The sequence below is a fragment of the Setaria viridis genome, chromosome 3 (genome assembly GCF_005286985.2).
Source record: "Setaria viridis chromosome 3, Setaria_viridis_v4.0, whole genome shotgun sequence".
Classification (NCBI taxonomy): domain Eukaryota; kingdom Viridiplantae; phylum Streptophyta; class Magnoliopsida; order Poales; family Poaceae; genus Setaria; species Setaria viridis.
In genome coordinates this window covers 5,284,775-5,307,071 of record NC_048265.2, presented here as the reverse complement: position 1 = coordinate 5,307,071, position 22,297 = coordinate 5,284,775, and the positions used below count along the sequence as shown (strand labels likewise).

The following is a 22,297-nucleotide window of genomic DNA, read 5'->3' as shown; positions in this document are numbered from 1 at the left end:
TTACAAGCTTCTCTTTGTGCGGTTTTTTCCAGGGAACTGAATAGCTCATTGAAATTTTACAGACTTGTTATTACAAGCCGCGGTTGGGCGATTTTGCCCAGGGAGCTGAATAGACTATTAAGAGTACTATGAACTTGCTTCTGCAAGCTGCGATAAAGTAGAAATATGTAGTTGAATTATGACAAGGATATGACTGTTTTATTAAAATGTAATTCTACAACTAGGGCCGATGGACAATTTACATGAATATACAAATCAAAATTAGGGGAAAAATCAACAGAGCTGCTCGATGTTCCATGAGTTGTCGACGTCTTCACCAAACAGATGTTGGAGCCTATACGACCCAGGTCCAGTGACCTTGGAGATGACGAACGGTCCCTCCCATGGTGAGTTTAGCTTGTGCAACCCCTTGGTGTCTTGGATACGCTTGAGGACCATATCGCCTATATTGAGCGAACGTTCTTTGACGCCGCGATCATGATAGCGGCGGGTTTCTTCAAGGTACCTTGCAGACTAGACAAGTGCTGCACAGCGAGCTTTTTCGAGACTGTCTAAGTGTAGAATGGTTGTTTCTTTTGCTGCACCTTCCTCAAACTGCTCAACTATTGGAGATTTCCACATGATATCGGTAGGTAGGACAGCTTTGGATCCGTAGACTTGGAAGTAAAGCGATTGCCCTGTAGGCTTGCATGACAGATATGGAGCCCCCAGAGGATATTGGGTAATTCTTTGAGCCACTTGCCTCCTTTTGTGTTTCCGAAATCGTGCAGCCTTTTCTTGAGAGCTTTCAATACCATCCCATTAGCGCGCGCAACCTGGCCATTGCCTGCGAATGAGTGACAGAGATATACCGGATATCGATCTCACTGTTCCCGCAGTATTTCCAGAACTCGTGATTGTTGAAGTTAGAGTCCAGGTCTGTGATAATGCGATTGGGGAAGCCATAGTGGTGGATAAATTTATCGAGGAAGTCGAGTACTCTGTCTGCCTTTGGGCAGGTTACTAGCTTCACCTCGATCCACTTGGTAAACTTGTCAATTATCACCAGTACTCGGTTGAATCCTCCAGGCGTCGTGGTTAGTGGGCCAATCATGTCGAGCCCTCAGCATGCGAAGGGCCAAGAGGGTGGTATGGTGATCAGTTTGTAGGTAGGGACGTGTTGTTGGTTGGCGAAGAATTGACACCCTTGGCATCGGTGGAGTAGTTCCTCGGCGTCAGCGAGAGCTGTTGGCTAATAGAACCTTGAACTGAAAGCTTTACCCACGATTGTGCGTGAGGACGCGTAGTTGCTGCAAATGCCTTTGTGGATCTCTTCCAGTATGTCCTTGCCGTCTTGTCGTGAGACGCACTTTCATAAGTACTCTTAATGATACACCTCTTCTGTAAAGCTTGTCTCCGACTAGAACATAGTTCTGTAAGACTTGCTCTACCTCTGTCTTGTCTGATGGTAACTTGTGCTCTTTGATGTAGTCGATGAAGGGGACTCTCCAGTCTACATCGATCATCATGACCTCCCGATCTGGTGTGTTAGGATCTCGATCAGTGGTTGTTGATGGTGCATGCTCCGTTATGGATGGCTTGTGTAGTACATGGATGAAAACCCCTATTGGAACTTGAGCACGAGTAGATCCAAGCTTGGATATGATGTCCGCGGCAACGTTGTTGTCGCGAACTACATGGTGAAACTCCAAACTAGAGAATTTGTTCTCTAGCTTGCGTACTTCTAGGCAGTACGCATCCATGTTCTACTTGTGGTGGTCCCACTCATCGTTGACTTAATTGATCACCACCAGTGAGTTGCCGTAGACCAACAATCACTTTATTCCTAACAAGACTGCTAGGCGGAGCCTGTGTAGAAGTATCTCATATTCAGCTTCATTGTTAGACACTTCCCAGAAGATTTGCAGGACACACTTGAGTTGTTTGCTTTTGGGAGATATCAAGAGAACTCCTGTGTCGGCGCCCTCGAGCTTGAGTGATCTATCTAAATACATGACCCAATGCTTTGGACGCTCTGATGGTGTTGATAGTTGATTCTCCCGCCACTCTGCCATGAAACCGACTAGGTCCTAAGTAGTTCTTGATTTGAATTCCAGGGACAATGCTCTGAGTTCAACCGCCTAATTAGATATTCTTCCTGTTGCATCCCGATTGTGGAGAATTTCTCCCAGGGGGAAATTGGTGATAATAGAGATCTTGCGCTCCTGGAAGTAATGTTGTAACTTGCACGAGGTGAGCAGTATCGCGTACAACAGCTTCTGGACTGGTGGATATCTAGTCTTGGAATCTGACAATACATCACTTACGAAGTAGACGAGCCTCTGTACTTTGAATACATGACCTGGTTTTGGTCTTTCAACCACAATCATCGTGCTAACAATGTGAGTAGTTGCGGTGATGTAGAGCAGTAAGTCTTCATTGGGGTTTGACGCCATGAGGACCGGTGGCTTTGATAGAAAATCCTTTAATTATTGTAGGGCTTGATCTGCCTCCTTGATCCACTAAAACTTATCTTGCCACTTGAGTAGTTTGAAGGAGGGTAGTTCCCATTCTCCAAGCCTTGAGATGAATCTGTTGAGGGCCACCATGCATTCAGTCAGCTTTTGGATGTCCTTGATCTGATGGGACATGCATGTCGGTGATGGTGGAGATCTTCTTGGGGTTAGCTTCGATGCCTCGGTGACTAATACTGAACTCGAGTAGTTTCCTAGAGGGCATGCCGAAGACGCACTTTGTCTAGTTGAGCTTCCACTGGAACTCTCGCAAAACTTGCAAAAGTTTCTTCTAGATCCGCAATCAGGTCATCAGGATTTCTGGTTTTTACGACCACGTCGTCCACGTATGCCTCCATGTTGCAGTGTAACTGCTTCTTGAAGTACTCCTGGATGGCCATCTTGAGTACTAAGTACACGTAGTGTTGGATGGCCATAAATTTGGCCAATGCTGGTCTTCCGAGGATGGCGTGGTACAATGTTTCAAAGTCCGCCACCTCGAACCGGATGTATTCTGTCCAGTAGTGTTCTTTGGTCCCAAAGGTAACTGGCAAAACCACCTGTCCGAGGGGTACATCCACGTTGCCCGGGACGATCCCATAAAACGGAGAGTTCGTTGGGGTGAGCATATCCGTGACATCGAGGCCCATCTTCTTCAGTGCCTTGGCGAACAGGACGTTGAGACCGCTACCGCCGTCGATGAGTACTTTAGTAAGTGTGGAGCCAGTGACAACCGGGTCCAGGATGAGGGGATACCGTCCTAGGTCTGAGAAACTAATCCATTGGTCCTTCTTGGAGAAGGGAATTGGCACCTTGGACCATTTGAGGAACATTGGCGTTCGGGTTCAATGGACATTATCTCTCGAAGAGTGAGCTTCTGGGACCACTTAGTTGCAGTACCCAGGGTTCCGCCGAAGATGACGTTGACGGTGTTGGATGGGATCTGGAACTTGCTATTGTCACCATCGTCTTCGTCTTCCTTGGCCTTGCCCTTATTTTTGGTGCCAAATGGCTCTAGCAGGTTCTTTATGACTCTTCGTAGACTGAAACAATCTATTGCAGAGTGCTTGTGGTATGGGTGCTATGTGCACTGTTTTTTCAGGAGTTCGTTGAATGAGGACCTGTCTTGATTCTTGCCACCACCTTTCTTGGACAACTGCGAAATTGCTGCGACAATATTGTTTGGCTTTTGCTTGCAGTTGTGACCTCCCGAATAGTTATTTCGGTTGTCATTGTTGAGCGATCGTTGCGGTTCTTGTTGTTGCGTTGACCATTGTTTTGGTTGTTGTTGTTCTATCCCTTGTTGCAATTGGACTCGAACCTTTCGATCTCCCTATCTTCTTCATCCGCCCACGTCTGTACCATGATCTTGAGAGATTTGACATCGGCGGGGCATCTTCTGCTGAAGTCCTGGAACATCCGACGGTCGTGGAGGCCGTTCATACTTGATGATACCCGAGGTTTGATGTTTTCAGGTAGAGTTGTCCTCCTCACACGTCTTGAGAAGGCAGGGACCCGTCAATATCATCTCCTAGGTGTTCGACTTCTTGCTCGCGCTCGCAACACCGTCCGTTGATGATGGTACGGGCATCGCGGCTGACGTTGATCTTGTCGTGGAGGTCTTCTACTGGACGTTCAGGCTCTAGGTTAGCCCCACGGTGGCCATGGCCTCCCGAGGGTCCTGCCCGACTACCTTCAGCTCCAGCTTGGCTTGGTCTGGCGCCTCCAGGTTGACTTGGTCTGGATGGAGGGCCTCTATGGCTGTTGCCATGTTGACTTCACTGGGATGAGGAGCGTTGGACTGACTGTATCGGATTCTGCTGATCGAGTTTTTCGTACGCGAGTTCCGCCAATTGAGCCAACTATCTTGTGTACTTATTCTGAGGCATCGCGCGGGTAGTGAGATCAATAGACGCGACGGTAGTCAGGGGAGTATGATGGTGAGGCGTTTGAACTGCTTCAAAGGTGCTATCTAGGTTTTAGATTGGTAGGTCCGCTGCAAGGTGGCAGCGGCACTCTGCTCTTGCGGCGTTTTTTGCTCGTCGTCAAGTTTTTTTAGCTTCGGTCTCTTCTCCGACAACGTTGGCGGTGAGTTCATTCTACGAGACTTCATTCGGGTGATGCTCATGTCATGGGTTTCTATCCTGTTGCTCTTCTTCTTCATCCTCTTGTCCAGTAATGACGGCGAAGAGTTCTCGTTCTGGGGAGTGGCTTCCTGAGCTTGAAGTGATGACCTCCGTGGTGTCGCCTTCCTCGTAGATGGGTGACAGATGAGCTCCCTCCTAGTACAGGAGAGTGTCGAGGTAGGCGATGAGTCGTGAATCATGTCTTTGGCAAGAGCGGGTGGCTTCATGTTGGGCCAGTAGATAAATCTGCCTTGAGGAGTTGATGTGATTACCAGGCCCTGCTGCGGACCTGATAAAGGAGTCTTCTCGTCCGGATCCGAGTAGTAGTCGTGGTCCTCGATCGTATCCGTATCGGATTGTGATCTGGACAGGGCAGCCTGATAAATAGTGGTCGCGTTGCGGAGTCCGAACGGGAATCGACTCGGGTGGTAGTCCAACTCGCATGATGGCTTATGTGCTGGCTCATGAAAGTCAATCCGACTGGCGGAAAAAGTCGAGTTGAACTCGGACTCGTTCCCCCAGCCTCTGACTAGGTTAGAAATTGAAAATTCACCGAAATTCTCGACGAGATTCTCTAAAGCTAGGCACGGAGCTTCATGGTTTGATACTTCTTCTCCGAGGTCGACGCAATGTGGAGGTGGAAATTTCCAGTGTCGTCTGTGATGCAAACCTAGGAGACGAAGGCAACAATTGGCTTGATGATGACTTGTGTCATCGAGTTCGCTAGTGGATTCTCGGTGAGGTCTCCTACCTGGTGCGCCAGCTGTCTGTGTTTAAACCCGGCAACCTACCGAGGGGGGTGCCCAAGGTAGTGTTTTGGTTAGTGGGGCTCATCGAGATTAGGAACTTGAAGGTAAACGCAAACACACGGTTTAGACAGGTTCGGACCGCTAGATTGCGTAATACCCTGTGTGTTGGTTGGATTGAATTGCTTTGAAGGAGGTCCCTGCCTCACCTTATATTGCCAGAAGGCAGGGTTACATGTTGGTTGGTTACAAGAATACTAGTCAGATACGACTAGAGGAGTTCTACTCTTATTACTACGAGTGATTTTTATAATCCTCGACTAGTTCCTGTCTTTCCATATAGACTACGTCGTCCTGTGCTATAGTCTCCATATCAGATGCGTCTCGATGTCCAGCCCTATATTTAGGACTGTCCAAATCTTCTGGTGGGCTCATCTGATGTACGTACGATAGTATATGTTATTACATTCAACGTAAGTTCTTTCCACACATTCAATAACATCGTATCTCAAAAAACTTATTGGTCAAAACTTCACGTGGTATATTATGTTGATGTCTTAAACAAAACTTTTTTTTTTGAATTGGAAGAAGTAGGTTACGCCTGATAACCTAGCTAGTTTGATTCCTCAAAAGCTTTTTAAGGAAAGATAAAAGGCCAAGAAGTTGTGGATCCTCTTTGACTTTTTTCAATGAAGTATATATCTACTTCCTCCGTCCCAAATTATTATTCGTTACCCATTATGATATGTATCTAGAAAAATCAAAATAAATAGTAATTTGGGACGGAGAGAGTAGCAACCAATGTGATATGTTACCTATTATGAGCCATATTATTGTTCATCGATCTCCAACCAATCCTTTCCCCTCTCCTCTCTTGTCTTGGACCATCAATAATCACCCTTGCACTACCATGCCAGCTTCTTCTTACCCATCAAAGCACATGGGGCATTCCCTGTATAGGCTTCCTCCCCTCTAGTACTGTATAATCTTGTCTTGAGAGTTGAGACCACAACTATGGAAGCTATGTCTCTACACGAAACGAGCTATAACCTGCAAGGTCATACCGTGGCAGCAAGGTTTAGAGCGGATGGTGGGCCTTAGGTAGCACCACATCGTCAAACTAGAACCATTTTGTGTACCATCAAAGCCTCGTGCCTGTCACCGATCGAGCTCCACCATGATATGTTTGGAGATGGACCATTTGTTGGAGCATAGTACAAAAGAGTTTTGATTTATAGAGTAAAGAAGTTTGAATGATTTATCATGTCTACTATAAGTTGTTGAAATGAAATCCTTTTGTGTTGTAAGTTCAAACGTAAATTTTATTTTTAGTTCCAAACACACATATTTCGCAACCTCAAATTAAACCACTTTTTTCTAGTTAACCATAATTGCATACTACGTCTTGTTAACCAGACATGCCAGTTAGCTGTATGAAAACGATCGAGCAGCTCGGCAAATTAAAGCTGCATGCATAGACTCCATGCCATGCCTGAAGGCTAGGTGTAAAAGAGTGCTGCTGCTTTTCGGTGCCTACACCAGACGGAACAAGCAGACATTTGGGAGAGAAGAAGCGAAGGAAAGCAAAGAAAAGCACACGGCTGGCTGACGACGGTTTGAAGCACAAGGCCGTGCACTTTTTCAGTACTTTCTTGCTTCTTCATCCCCTGTACTGTACGTGCTCCATGCATTCTCTCGCTCCTGTCCGCACGCGTGCGTGTGAGCGTGTCTGCCGGCCTGCTTCCCGATTAAACAATGCAAAGGCAAGATTCTGTGCCTCCTTGTAGCATTCATCAATGGTCGGCGATACTGAGATAGATATCATATTGTCATGTGGAACGAAGAAATAGCTAGAGAAACTTTGTTTTTGCATACTGAAAATAAAACTCTGGATCTTTGATCACAAGACTCTGTCTCTTGGGCAAGTCCTGGGTCTAATAAAAGTAGCGGTGCGGCGCACTGCTTGTGGGACTCCCGAGTGGGAGAATTTCTAGTTTAATTATGTTAAGTTTCATGAGTTGTGTAATATCTTTTATGTAACATCGAATGTATGTAAGGCTTGCATGCTTTCTCCTTAAATGCCATAGCAGTGCTCCTGCTTATTCTTCAAAAAAACTTTGAGATATCATATTGTGGAACGAAGAAAAAAAGCTAGAGAAATACTTTGATTAACATTCATTAATAGTCCGATCTTTCGAATGTTGCGTGTAGCTGTATTTATAGAGTGAGTGTACGTACATGTATGGAAGTGCATAGCTATACCGTGTTTTGCAAAAGAAAAAAATGCCTACACCTAATTTGGACATTACTTTAGGGGCATTGAAAAACAAAAGTTAAGGTTAACGGAAGTTTTGTACTGAGTACTCTTCTTGAAATATAAGGTGTTTTGATTTGTCATAAGTTACTTTAAATTCGACCAGATTTGCAGAAAAGAGTAATAGTATTTACGGTATGAAATGACCGTGTAATTATATCGATAATGAAATATATTTTTATAATGTATTTTTTATGTGTTAGATGTTAATACTTTTATGTATAAGGTTGGTCAAATTTAGAATGATCTGATGGACAACAATATATGGTACATTCTTTTTTCTAGATGAACAATATTGCTATACTCTTGGGAATTGAGACTAGCACTAGTGTTTGGTGCACATCCGAGTGCCGCCGGCTCCATAGTCCATATATCTCTGCTGCGGCGCGCGCATGCCATGGCAGTGATCTAGCTATGTACCTGCACAGCATTAGCAGGGATCTATCTCTGGGCAGGAGCAAGAAAACAGCACTTAATGCAGAGCTCGGTCGACCGATAGTGCAAGCAGGCATGTGTTTCACCGCTTGTGATCGAGCAATGGCATGGAAGGGAACACAGAGCTCTTCCTTTTAATGAAAAATCGCCAAAAAAAAAATGGAAGGGAACACAGAGCTGAAGTGGAAAGTTACCCGGCGTCCAGCAGTCTATATGCATGACGACTGCAGTCCGTTGTGCGTGCGTGCCAAAAGGAAGAAAAAAAATAGAAAAGAGGAGCCTAGCTAGAGAATATTCTGCCGCATGCATGCGCTGCACAATGCCTGCGTGCGTGCACACCAGTGGCAACAGCAGAAGTAGTAGTAGGTTCTATACCTCCAGTCATCAGTCTTCACCGACGACGGAGCTGCCAGTGTGCTCTGCAACCGTGTCGCCTCACTGGGACGCACAATACTACTACTAGTGTATGCATACACACGCAGCACGCACGTACTCGAGCCCGCGCGTGCACGTACGTACGCGCGTGCGCTCGACCACTCGAGGCGCCGCCGGCCCGTCGTCGACGACCGGCGCCGCCGGCCGGAGCTGGGCGACGGAGGAGGTGGTGGTGGTGAATTAAAAGCTAGCTAGGGGCCGGGGAAAAGGACGGGGGTGGCGGGCGAGGTCGACGGCGACGTGGTACGCAGTACGCTTGGGCGTGGGGTGTCGGGCGCGGCGGCGACAGGACCCCGACCAAAGGATCCGCCCGATGGCGACACGCCCCCACGCCCCTGCGTGCTCTGCATCCCCAACCCACACAGGAGTCTACTGGGTCACACAAGAGTCTACTGGGTACGTCGTACCCTGCTGAGCTGCTACGTACTGTAGAGGGCAACAAACTGACAGGCGACACACGGCACGAGGCATGTTCTATTCCCTCTGTCCCAAATTTTTTGAATTTTCTATATTCGTAGATTTTTATTATGAATCTAGATATATATTATATACATGTCAATATTAGGAATATAAAAATACTAAAATGATCTATAATTTGGAAATGAGAGGGAGCATACATAAGCGTGTTGCTCTATGCTCTTGTCAACACTTATATTGTATGTTGTGCAGGTGTATGCTCTTGCAAAATTTGTGTGCCCTTTAGTGGTTCGTCCAACCCCATCGTTTAAGTTTAGAATATGTTTCCCTTCCTCCTTCCACCAGCAATTCGATGAGAAAATTTTGTGTTATATTGTCACCTTAAAGGAGCTATGTTCATACTACTTACTATGTGTCCTTGCAAAATTGAAACCTGGCACTTAAAATTCTGTTTTAACAGCTCCAACTTAGTATGCTGTATTTTGTCAAAGGTCGACTCAGCTCTACAAATGTTGCTCCCAAATTTTCTCGGGGCAAGGGGAATGAAATAGACATTTGCATCAATATGGTCCTCATGACCATACCACCAAAAGTAGGCCTAGGGAAGTTGGGGTCACAAGAGGTGGACGGCAGAGCTAAAAAGTTCCAAAATAAAGGAATTTATCAAGGCTAACTCGCCTACAAGATATTTGGAATTAAAGGCATAACTTCCGGGAATAAATTTTTACCATAAGCAGTATACTACACCCATGAACTGAAACATCAGATGCCTCTGTTTAATTCGTTCTAATGCATCCCAAGTTCAAATCTAGTGATTAACTTTATTTAACTTTACAATTATATCCTTTTCTTCCTCAACTATTACTCGTATCCAGGTTTAGTTTTAGGTCATTTTTATATGCTACTAGGACGCGGTATCGCAATTTATAAGTAATGAAAAGACTGATTTTTCCTATATGCCCATAGGCTATAGATTACCACCTTATCTTTTTTTTGAAAAAGAACATTACCACCTTATCAGCACTGATGATCAGGTACCAAAATTGTTTTTTGAAATTTTGAGAGACCTAACTCCAATTAACTCTGTTCTGTTAGCTTTCAGAATCCGGCTGAATGCATGCATCAATTAAATTCTAGGGCATGCATGCGCAAAATTTTGGTCCTGAAATTGGTACTGCTAACCGTCACCCTCCCACCAGCTGGCAGCTGGCCACTCTAAAAGGGTGAGGGTCCAGATCAGATAGCCATCACTCTCCTATCATGTACAGTAGCTGCAAAAATCTCAAGGAACCTCCTGCACACAAGTGCATCACTTGCATAGGCATCCATGAGAGAACACTCCAACCTGGGATGAGGAACATGCTCGAGAGTTTGGCGTAAAATAACATCGACAACTTCATCGGTCGATCACATATTCCTAGTTAGGTCTTCCAGTCCTCGGTTCACCGCTTGCATCCTTGTTGTTACACCGTTTTTGATTCAGAGGTTGATGAAAGCAATGGCGCTATCCCATTGTTATGAGGATGACTAATGGCATAGGATGTGACTAATGCTAAAACCTATAAATATGAAATAACATGGCATGTGATCATGATGTTGAGAAAACAAACCTTACACAAGACTAAATAAAATAAAAAAAAGATGTTTTCAGCTACAGCAATAGGACTCTGATGGTAGCATGCTCTGTTCGAAAGGAAAAGACTTGCCTTTGCAGCATGTCTAATCCTCTTCATCAGCAGCAAAATGTCGGCGAGGGCATCTATTAATAGGAAATCCACTTTCAATCCAATGTTCACAATGGGCACATTTTTCAACAAGGGTTAGAGACTGTAAAAAGCGAAAATTCCTCCAAAAGATTAAAGTGCGCTTGATCAAGTATCAGGCTTTATTATTGTTTTCATGAGTCATGACTAAACTTTCAGACAAACTCAGCATATCTCAGTGCAATCGAGAGAAAATATTCTGATTTCAAATACAGGGAGAAATTATTGTGATGGGACTCGAATATTTGTAGACCATCAACTCATCTGAGAGATGAGCTAGCTAGTGTGTTACATGTAGTGGAGCAGTTTTTGCTGAAGGAAGGAAAGCACTGGACAAAAAGAAAAAAACTGAGAGCTATGTAATGAGAAGGGGAAAAGGGGGAGGAAAAGATCTGATTGTACATGTACTTTGATTGACAAGCAACAAAATTTGCACCACAACGGTATGCCCCCACCCTAGACCCTAGGTTCCAACAAGCCGGGGTCGTCGCCGTTAAATATGAAAAGGCGGTGAGGCATCTGCTATCTAGACTAAGATTAATCTAGAGTGGAATTATTTGATGGGATGTGAGCGAAAATGTGGGTTTGAGATTTGAAGTTAAAAAGATCTAAAGACTAATGGAGAAGTCAAATCCTAATTTATGATATTCTGAAGTTGAGTCCCTACCTCACTTAATACTTAGGTTATTTCATATAGGATTATTTGTGCAATTGAACTTCCAAATTTTCTCAAGAAAACCTGCATAATCACATATTATTGTCTTAGGGAGCACTAACTTATGCAAGATATTATAAGCAAATTAATCATGGGAAATGGCTCAAGATATGATCTGACCGTCTGAGGCGCCGGCAGTCACACAATATAAATAATAACCATGGGAAATGTAGGATAATTCTTAATTTAGAGCATTTGTAGAACCGAAGTTGCTTCGACCTTGTACAGATATAAAAGTTTTCCCAAGCTATATAGATGACAACAGGGCATTTGTTTTCACTCCTAAAGTAAGATAAACTAAGAAAAAGATCCCCTGCCAAAGCATGGATCAAGCGCTAGTTAGGTATAACCATGATATATATGCTGCATGTTTTATGCCTCTGCATTAGATATTAATGTCTAACTGGCCTAGTTTATAGATACCTTTTATTTCTTTCGTTCAAAAGAAGTATCCGCACCTAACACGACGCAAAGAACCTTTCACTCTCTCTCAAAAAAAGAAGGAACTGTTGCTTGCTTAAACTCTCGGATAATTACAATGAACGGCTAAGCACCAGAAAGGGTTATTATATACAGCATCATCGATCTTGCCTTGTGTTTGTGCCCTTGGTGGTGACGTGCGCCGGCCAGAACAGCACCGGGTCACAACAAGTGCATGCACATGCGCATGCGGCCATGGGGGCTCACCTGAGAAGATCCTTCCTCCTCCTACCGGACGGCAGCGACCCCGCCGACACAAGCCGACAGCGAGGCCATGGACCCTCCGGCGAAAACCTGTTCCCGGAGAAACCCTGTTCGACCATAACCCGACGCAACAAGAAGCTGGCCAGTGGCACCCATCGCCGTCGCCGTCGATCACTAGCCCCCCTCCACACAGCTCGTTTTCGCGGCTTGGCCCGTCCGGTGAAGCCGCCGGAGCCCGGCTCACACCGGGAAAGGCATTGGCATCTGGCTCTCCGCTCTCGTCACGGTTGGACCGGTTGGTTAGCTGCGACGCGTCGTCTCCCTTGTTGCCGGTGGTCGACACAGCACGGGCAGGACGAGTGCGTGTCGACACCCCCATCTCGCTCGGCACACTAGAGTGCTTGTTCACTTTGTGCTAGTGCACCCGGCACCTGGGGGTACTTGCGACTCCGAAAGGGAACCCCTGGTAAAGCGGCCACCATAGCTGAAAGCAAAAAGATGCGAGGATTTGACAGATTTACCGGTGCAAGCGCACAAGCAGGTCATATCAGCTGCGATAACCGTCGATTATCAACGACCGACAAGTATAACCTGATGAAAACACCTCGCCACAAGAGCATGGGCACAGCATTGTTCAGGGGTTTAGTTTAGCATTTGCAGGAGCAAAAGAGTGCAGCACCAGAAGGAGAAAAGCAGGGGAAAGCAAAGGCCCCAAAGTGTGGACATGACCCCTCCTGCTGCCTGCGCGGAGGCTGAGAACTCGACTTCCATCATCTACCCGCAATTGCTTCGTCCAGAAAGAAAAGCCATCGCTTTACCTCATCTCTCCCGATCATGGCAGACATCTCACATCTCACCCTGCCACCATGTGCCGGGGCGCGAGCGATCCATCTTCAGCATGCGATCCATACCACAATACCATGAATCCATCCATGACTAGAGCTGACGATCACAACCAGTCTAGCACCGTAGAAAGCCATACCTTGGATTTCAGCATGGACAATCTGAAAGCCCTACTTCCAGCTTGGGTTGGTTGCAAAAGGCGACGCGCACCAGGGACCTGAGACAAGCTAGACGTGCTCGCATGACATACTGACAAATCCAGGGGCAGGAACAACTATGCCGACACTTTAATAAAAGCAAAAAAGATCCAAAGTGTGGCAGCAAATAATATGCAACGATGCACCATCCATCTAGGTGTTTCAAAAGAAAGATCACCTTATTAAGAGAATACTACAAATCCTCGAAAAATAGCTGACTTTTGTTCGCTCAGCATGTGAAACATTCTGACCGTAGCAACAGCGATGAGGTGGAAGCTTCAGCACCTTCAGAACAAGTTGTCTTACAGAATGATGTGTTGCGTGGCAACTGCAACAAAGAGCATCTTGTAGCCCAGCCTATCACAGGCTAGCAACAAAAGTAATGACAAGACTAGGCAAGAGCAATCCGGTTTCTATCAAGAAAGGTATAGAGATGGAAACATGACAAGCTCATTAAGTTACAAGGGAAACGGAACCCTCTGTTGACAACAATAGCTACAATCCGCTAGAGTTTGGTTGCAGTGGTACATCTTACACATTATAAGCAATCCATTCGCACCATCTGCGTTCTTGCTAATTCTTTAATGTCATGTCCATAATTTATAATCGCACAAGTGGCTTTCCTATAAGGCTTCCGCAGTGTGTCAATTCACAGCAGATAGGCTTCGTTGTCAAATGGTTACATAATAAAGGCCTAGTCAAAAGTGAAACGAACCCTAGCACTAGAAATGAAAAAGTGGAGGAAAAGGAAGCTGACTAGGGCCCAAAATTTCATCTGCATCAGAATGTTGCGGCCTCACTCACCTCCACTTGTCTCTCAACTCCTTTTTCTCAGACCAAATCCAAGTAACAATAATGGCAGCAACCAAGACTGCAATTGTGATTAGAAGAAGCGCATAGCTGAATTCGTCGGTGAGGGAATCATAGGTTCTTGACGGAGCAAGCTGGGTGTAGAAGAGATCAACGCCGTATGTGAAAACAAGAGTAGTGGACTCCAACTTTGCAGGAATCGAAACGATTCCTCGCAGGGCTTCCACTTGATGAGAGTGAGTCACAAAAGACTGAAGGGTAAACAATGAGAAAAGTGTTAATCACCCATTAGCACAAGGTAAATCAGATATACACAAATTGAGTGAATGTCATCTCAGGAATGTGACTGATATAAGCAGACCACCTCAGCATTGAACTAAAAGTAAGTTATTTGTTATTCCACTTTATACACTCCAGACACGTCAAAGCATTAGTTGATAGTTTGATATGGCAATAAATTGGGCCCTTAGTTCAGAGATTGTTTCTTCAAGGGCTGAGTCATCCCTATTAAAACGGACAGCATTGTATCCATCACGAATCACAGAAAGAATTACTATATCCTATCCCTAGTATTCTCTTGCCCCCAAACTTTGCGACATGCTGCCTGAATTTTATAAATAACCACTGTGAATTAAGTTTCACAAAAACATGTTGCACTATATGAATTACAAGGATTACTCGCACCATCAATTTTATATATGAATTACCAGCAAAAAAAACCAAATACAATGAGAATCACCAGAATCTTAAACAAAACATCATAATTTGCAAAATATAAGAAATTTACTGATGTCCTAATCATAAAACCGAAGCAGAACTCATGTATTCTATGGACTTAATATGTAACCAAACAATAGTATTGTCAAGCCAAAAATATGGTGATAAACTGAGAACAGCCTGTACTTGAACTTGGTCATAATAAAGATAGAACACTTATTGTTGATTTCTCTAGCACAGGACTAATACAAACATGTCCATCCTAATTAAATATTGTATAAGAGGCAGGTGTATGGATCATCAGGACCAAAACAATACCTGGGGAATTATTGGCAAAGAATCTGTTAATGGTATAATGCCCTCTTCTTTCTCTTGTTGTGTGGGATTCGCTGAACGGCGTGGATCAAGATAGCGCTTATCAAGTGCCAAAACCTGCAGTAAGTTTGAGAAGAATGTTATTCAAGCATTCTTTACGCATATAAATGACAATCAACTCTCCATCTTAATTAAACTAAACACATTGCACAACCCATTTATATCCCGCATAATGTTGACCAAACAAATAGGTCCCACTAATCTTCAATGGATTGACATACGATGCATAGGATTTTTTACAGTGACTGAATGCTAAGCTTGAGTATACAAGTGGAGGTGGAGCTATGTTGGAATAGATCCTGATTTCTACATCACTGTTACCTCAGTGAGCTCCTGTTAAGGGACTAAACTACTATTATCAAAGACTCTAATCATCAAACACAAAGTCTTGAAAGCAAAATAGATTCATCTTACTAATGAATATTAGCATTCTGATATGTTATTCTAATTCAGCTAACAACTACACAGATGCATGGGAAAGGGGGCTCCACTTTATGGAACCGACAAGAATGGATTAAATTCCAGTACGCTGGACAAGCAGTAGAGACATGTTAAAATGCTGGTTGGATTGCTATGCAGCAACAAACTGGGAAATTCCTATGCACTTCACACTCTACATCAAGCCTACAGTACTTTAATAAAACCAAGTTCTATTGAATTAATAGTATCAAATCAGAAATATTAACAAAACAATTTCAAATAGTATTGAATCTGCTTGCAATGGTAACTTCTATGTTCTTAGTTATCCTTCAAAAAATGCTATTAGTTCATCTTCATTTACAAATTTTAAACAAAGGCAACACTATTACAGAGTGACTCTGAATAAAAGAAGTAGTAGCACACTACTCTATATACACTGGAAAAGTAAGCGATAAAGAAGTGAAAACAGACCTGGTCGCCAATTGTGCCAATCAAAAGCTGCTTGGAAGTAATCCCCTTAGCTGTTTGTGTAACTGCCATTGCTTTTACTGAATGGGTGAAAAAGTATGATTGGGATTTTACCACCACCTCTGGGCGAGCATAAGATGTGATTGGTGCTGAAAGATTATGTTTCCCAAGTATGAGCTTCATGACATCTTTATTGTCCTGTGTAAAAGACCTAGTGCTGTTAATACTACCACCATCACATAACAAAAAAATCAGCTTCATAATTATGACCACATATTCATACCGCTCTGGATTGATCATATATCTCAATCACCTCCATTTCAAATCTGTGAGCTCGAAGATTAAAATAATGATAGACAACCCAGTTCTCGCTTAAAACCTTGAAATAAAGCATAAATCATGTTAGCGCTTAATAAGCAGAGAACCTTTAAAAACCAGAAACGAAGAAATCCACAAAACCTTTCAGAATTCATTTGCTTTGTTGTGATTGTACGTGTTTCAAAACACAAAAACAGGGACTGGAAGCGCAAGCGGCAAAAGACTAAACGATACAGATGTACTTACTGCATGTACAGGGCCTTGTGCACCATGATGAGTCACACGATGCAGTATGCGACCGGTGACTGCATCAATAAGATATGCAACAAGTGAAGCTTCTTCTGGTAGCGCAGATCCAATATCACCAGCAGCTTTAGGAGACACAGTAGCAACAAAAACTAAATTCTTTGATAAATATTTGTACATCACATCATGATCACCAATTATCTTAGCTTGTGTATGAACAACCTTCAAATAAGACAAGGAAACAAAGAAAATATTATTTTATAATTAGTTTTCAAAAAAGATATTATAAAAATATTCCATGAATAAAAAGCAACAGAGGAAATGAGCAGACCTCATTCATCTTTCGTGTTTCAGAGATAGCAATCCTTTCGGAATCAGATGGAAAAATGATTGACCATATCTCCTTCGTACTGAAGCAGTACTCATCACCTTTGATATCACATGACTTCTGTAATGAATATCCTCTAATAACATTCGCCTGAATATCTACAGAATAGAAATACAGGTTCGGCGTTTCATGAAGAAATACATTAAGGGCATCCGGAGATTTCGGATACAAGTGAGCATTGGAATTGGAATCAACAATCAGATGAAGTCGCTGCTCAGATAAATCCTTCAGTGTCAAGGGGATAATTTGAACAACAGAATGGTCAAGCCTCATAGAGTTCAGTTCTTCTCCAGAATATGAATCAAGAATAGAGAAGACACCAGGTGCAGAAGATTCTGCTCCAGATTTGCCAACAACAAGTACCGATGGGTTCTCACGCATTATGCTGTGATGTGGGACCTGCCATTGATATATCCTTAAGGCAGAAGGCATTCCACCAAATCTGGAGGCACGAAGAGATGGCATCAAATTTGACCAGATAATGCGTCCATCTCCAGTGTGCAAAGCTATCACTTTGCCAGCCTTTGTTAGTACAATAAGGAGTTTACGAAATCCATTATGATCTCTTGTCATCTTATTTTTCTCGGAGCTTTTGAGTCTCAGTGCTTGGATTGCAGCAACTTCATCAGCATTTGCAAGCATTAGAGTTCCTTTGAGTTTAAGCATGTGTCCCTATGTTACCAAGAGAAAGTATCATAAGCTAATTCTGGGAAGAAAATCCAACAAAACGGGAGTGTCACATGCAGGAGCACATGCACGAATGCCATTGTATCAAAACATGAGAGTAATAAAAAAAACATGGATAAACACCAACCAATTTCTTAACATGTTCTGAAATTTGTGCGCAAAAAAAAACATCAAATTCAAACTAAATTCATTAAATTAGATAAAGAAACTTGTGCTTAAACATACAAACTAAATAATGTCTTAACATGTTTGCTTGTATGCGCGCAAACATACAAGCAAGTCATTAAATTCTAGAGAATTTGAAAAGGATCTTAAATTCACCACAAACTTCACTTTTAAATCTTCTAGCAGACTTTCTGAAAGATCACTTATCTTAAAGCATTTCCTAAAAAACAAATAATAGATAAAATAAATAAATAGCAGTTTCTGTGGGTCACCTTAAGCCACTCAAAGAGATTGTGTTCCACATCCGCAACCGAGACACCATCCTTCTCAACAGGCAATTCTGATGTTGTTACATCAACTATAGAAGCAAGCCCATCCTCTCTGCTCCAAACAACCTCACCTTGTTGAATTAACAAGAGTGAATGATCTTCCATTACAACCAAAGCTCGAAAACCATGAGATTTGTCAGTTCGGATATAACTATTCAAGAAGACCTTCTCAACGTTGCCCCTATGATGATCTATATTGACCTTTTCTCTAATATTTTCATTGCTTACATCACTTCTAAATTTCACGATAAATTCAATTTGGGACCCCACATGTTGGACGACGGCAAAAGCTTCATCTTTTTCTGCTATTGTTAGTGCATCACTCACTGCAGCTGGTTGGTCAAATCTCTGAACTACTTCCAACCCATTAGTATCTTTAAGTTTTAGGAGGAAAACAGTAGAAGATGTTTGCAAAGTTATGACACCATTGGACAAAGATTGAAGTTTGAATGTTCCCGATAAGTCTTGAACAAGATCTGAAACATGCACCTTCTTGTAGCTAATTCTCTCACTCTTAAACTCGATAAGAAACAGACTTGACCTGGCCTTGTTTAATGCTACCAACACATTATCAGAACCAAGTACTATTTCACCAGATAATTCACCAGGTAGTGACTCTTGGACATCCTTTAATATTTCTCCAGTTTTAGCACTCAACTGATACAAAGCTAGCTTTGAGGAACCAGCAATTCCAAAAGCATACACGATATCATTCTCAGGCGATTGGAGAACCTGCTTGATTTCTAAGCTGCAGGAGGTTAAAAGTTAGGTTGGTATGGTATTCACAATGCCGTGACAAGAAAACGGGGCAGAATAATACATACCCATCAAGAGAAAACTCCTTTTCCCATGAAATCGCCCCATCAATGCTTGATACAGCATAAATCCATCGCCCAGCCGAAACTAAAACCAAATTATCCTTTGCCACTTTATTGTTTGACTGCAAAGAGTAAAGGTTCATCACTCAAGATAAGTGCTACAGGAAAACTAATTGTATTATCAATTCAGATGATGGAAAATGTTGCCCACACAGACCATAACATGCAGCTGTGGGTTTGATGCTGTGGAAGTTTTAAGGTTAGTCTCCCAGATCATCTGTCCATCTGGAAGATTCCATGCCCTCAATATAGTTCCTCCCGAAGAAAGAGTTAGAACATCTGACAGAGGATATGCCAAAAATCAGATTGCAATTAAAAATTTATGTAGAACACCATAGATGAACTAGTGAAGTAAACATATGCATATGAACTAAAAAAAAAGAAATAAGAACTAACAAAAAGGTGCCACTAGCCCACTACCTCCCATAAACAAATCTTAAAAATCAGGAAGAAACATATGTAGTCAAACTTCCTAATGCAGAGATAAACTGGGTCCATACTAACATAAAATGAAGTCGTAACTTGTAACCTATTCAAATAACCCAGAGACAAACTAGGTCCATACTAAAATAAAATGAAGTCATAACCTATTCAAATACATTTCGTAAGCAAAACAGAATTCCCATCAAGTATACCTTCAGATAATGAGTGGGTACTGGAAAAAAAAACAATTTCAATTTTTTCAATAAAAAAACAAGTCCGTTGGAGGAAAAGGTTAACAGCACTAGATGCCAAGCAAACAAGGAATCCCATCAGGAATGGAAGGAACCCAATAGAGTGAAACAAACAGTCAGCAGTAACAGAGAGATCTTCTCAGGAGCAAATTTCCAAAGGGAAAAAAACATTAAACTCACATTTTCCAAGTGATAGACTAAGCTGATCCAAGGGGTCATTCTTGTCAATGACATGTCGCCAAACTGCACCACATAAAATCCACAGATATTACGAAAAGGATTAAATATTTGCACATAGCATCCGTGAACCTGCAGTTTGATTTGCTATTGAAGGACAGGAAGACTCACATATATCTCCTGAACGAAGATCAAGAGAAGAGATCACATTTTCCTCTGTCAAGACCACAACACGCCTCCTTCCACTCTTCTGGCTATGGTAAACTGCTTGCTTTACTTTTCCAATGTACTTCTGATGCCTGCAAAGAAAATCAACACATTAAAATGGTTCTGTTGGATTTTTCTGACAAACTACATATAGCTAGCTACAAATCAAATTGTGTTAAGAGGTGCAGCAGGAGTGTTCACCTAAACGCTTATCAGTCGGTCATCTGTTGTTTAGCCAATTATCCGACCAAACGGAAAATTTAGATGGGCTAAACAGTCAATTAAACGGGCTATAAGGCTGATTAAACGGTAAAGGCTTGCCATTATGTAGCATTTAAATGGTATTTAAACAGGTTAAACAGTCGTTTAGGTGAACAACAGCTAGCAATAACTGATTCCACATCAAAACAGTGAACTCTAAGGCAGTTTACTAAAGAGTAAAATATAGAATTACACAACACCACAGGATGCATGATGAAATAAACATAGACTTCTCAATGGATTAGCGCAGCATGTTATCAATTGTTATAGAGAACTAATGTCAAAGCACCCATAAACCTGATTGATTACAAAGGAGGAATCGTGTGGTGTATGCTAGTATATCAGGTGGATAACTGGATAACTACTTTATGAGGAAGGCCAGGATGGCACAAGGTTTAAATACTAGGGGGCTTTAAGGAGTAAGAGGAGCGAGATCATCAACTGAGAGGAAGAACATTTAGGGAGAGACAAATCCATCCTTCTTCACGATTAATAATTAAGAAACTTATCCCTAAATTAAGTAAACTTAACTCTAATGCAAGGAACATATTTAGAAGAAATTTGAGACAAATTACACAGCAGCTAAAGGTTCTTTACTCCCAACTATTTAATCCTAACTACTTTATGAACTACAGTAACCGCAAATTCGACTGCCTGCATTGCAGGTATGCACAGAAGGATGGTCCATGTTTTGATACTAGAAGTGGACAGAAACTACACTTGCTGAAAAAGAATTCGCAATGAATACATTGAACACAATTCACTAGTATCTGTGGTAAAAAAATCCTAACATTCAATGCAAACCATGAAAAGCGTGCATCAGGGAAACGCATCCAAACCCTAATGTTAACATTCTTCAGAAAAAACCTATAACCAAGCAACACACCATAAAACAAAGAAAGCACCAATTCACACAATACGCCCACCTAAATTGAGCGCACAGGGCAATCGGACCTCAGCACAAAACACAAACCAACCCAACAGTGCTTTATTCGGATGAAACTTGTCCATGAATCTAGCCCAGACACAAGTTTCCGGAGGAAAAACAGAGAAGTTTGAACTAGGATGCAATTACTGCACTCACTAGAGGATAGCGAAACAAACTTGCTCACTAGCCCGACACACCACCAGAATCATCTGCAAACCCCACCACTACTACAGAATTCACTTGGAAGCTCGTAAAAAACCACTCCCTGATTCGCCAAAACCTCTCAAATCTACACTGACACCGCGCACAACTCCGCGCAACACAATTCGAATCGCGATCTGAACTTGAAGCTCGAAGCACCGATACGTCGCGCCGGCCGAACCAGATCTAAGCTACGGGCGAGTCGGATCTAGGCGAGCTAGATACATACCAGTCCGCGAGGCCGACTTGGTCCTCGTAGATGGCTTCGGCGAGGGTGGCGAGTGAGGCGACGAGGAGGAGCCCGGCGAGGAGGACGAGGAAGGGGCGGCGCGGCGGCGCCGCCATAGCGGCGGAGGAGGGGTGGTTCGGAGTCGAGCTCCGATCTGACGGCAGCGGAGGTGTGGCGTCGTTTACTGCTCGGGGTTGGGGCGAGTCATCGGGGACTCGGGAGTTATGCTGGCTGGGGAAGTGCCAGAGGAGCGGGCCCACGTGACGTGATGGAGGCCGGCTCGTGCTGGAGATCTCCGCCTCTCCGGCTGAGATTTTGCTTATCGATTCCAATGTTTCTCCAAAAACATAAAATTATTGCTTGCATTTGGTCCTATTTCTGATGAATTGATATGCTTGTGCTGTAAATCTAGCCGTTCAAATGGCAACAAGTGGTTATAAAATCTGTTTGCTCGGATCAAAATTGGCACGGTCCAATTATGTTACTAATTGACGCTTGGTACAACACACTTGTGGTTTTTATTGCGAACAAAAAGTGTTTTATTGCAAACAAAAAGACAAATTATTGTACCGTCTACATGTAAAAATGTTCATATTTATAGACATTGTACTATAGTCGGTTCAGGAGCCACATGTATAAAAAGGTTCTGAGC

The 22,297-nt window shown here is 43.0% G+C and overlaps 1 protein-coding gene across 1 annotated transcript; it reads right to left on the bottom strand.

Moving 5' to 3' along the window:
• Positions 1–13,597: 13,597 nt before the first annotated feature.
• On the bottom strand, positions 13,598–21,857 carry LOC117848302 (uncharacterized). The gene is made up of 12 exons (XM_034729649.2): positions 21,646–21,857; positions 19,991–20,118; positions 19,823–19,885; positions 19,126–19,247; positions 18,915–19,030; positions 18,034–18,838; positions 16,853–17,581; positions 16,522–16,743; positions 16,241–16,336; positions 15,961–16,155; positions 15,013–15,126; positions 13,598–14,228 (listed from the first exon to the last, which is right to left on the bottom strand). Exons 1-12 carry the CDS (start codon positions 21,759–21,761, stop codon positions 13,968–13,970), a joined length of 2,967 nt encoding a protein of 988 aa, XP_034585540.1. The 5' UTR covers positions 21,762–21,857; the 3' UTR covers positions 13,598–13,967.
• Positions 21,858–22,297: the final 440 nt, after the last annotated feature.

Excerpts from the sequence above, each read along its gene's own strand:
- LOC117848302 (XM_034729649.2), bottom strand. The coding sequence starts at position 21,761 with ATGGCGGCGCCGCCGCGCCGCCCCTTCCTCGTCCTCCTCGCCGGGCTC. Across the intron at positions 16,744-16,852 it reads AAACACGAAAGATGAATGAG|GTTGTTCATACACAAGCTAA; the intron begins GTCTGCTCATTT and ends TCTTATTTGAAG. Across the intron at positions 15,127-15,960 it reads TTGGCACAATTGGCGACCAG|GTTTTGGCACTTGATAAGCG; the intron begins GTCTGTTTTCAC and ends AACTTACTGCAG.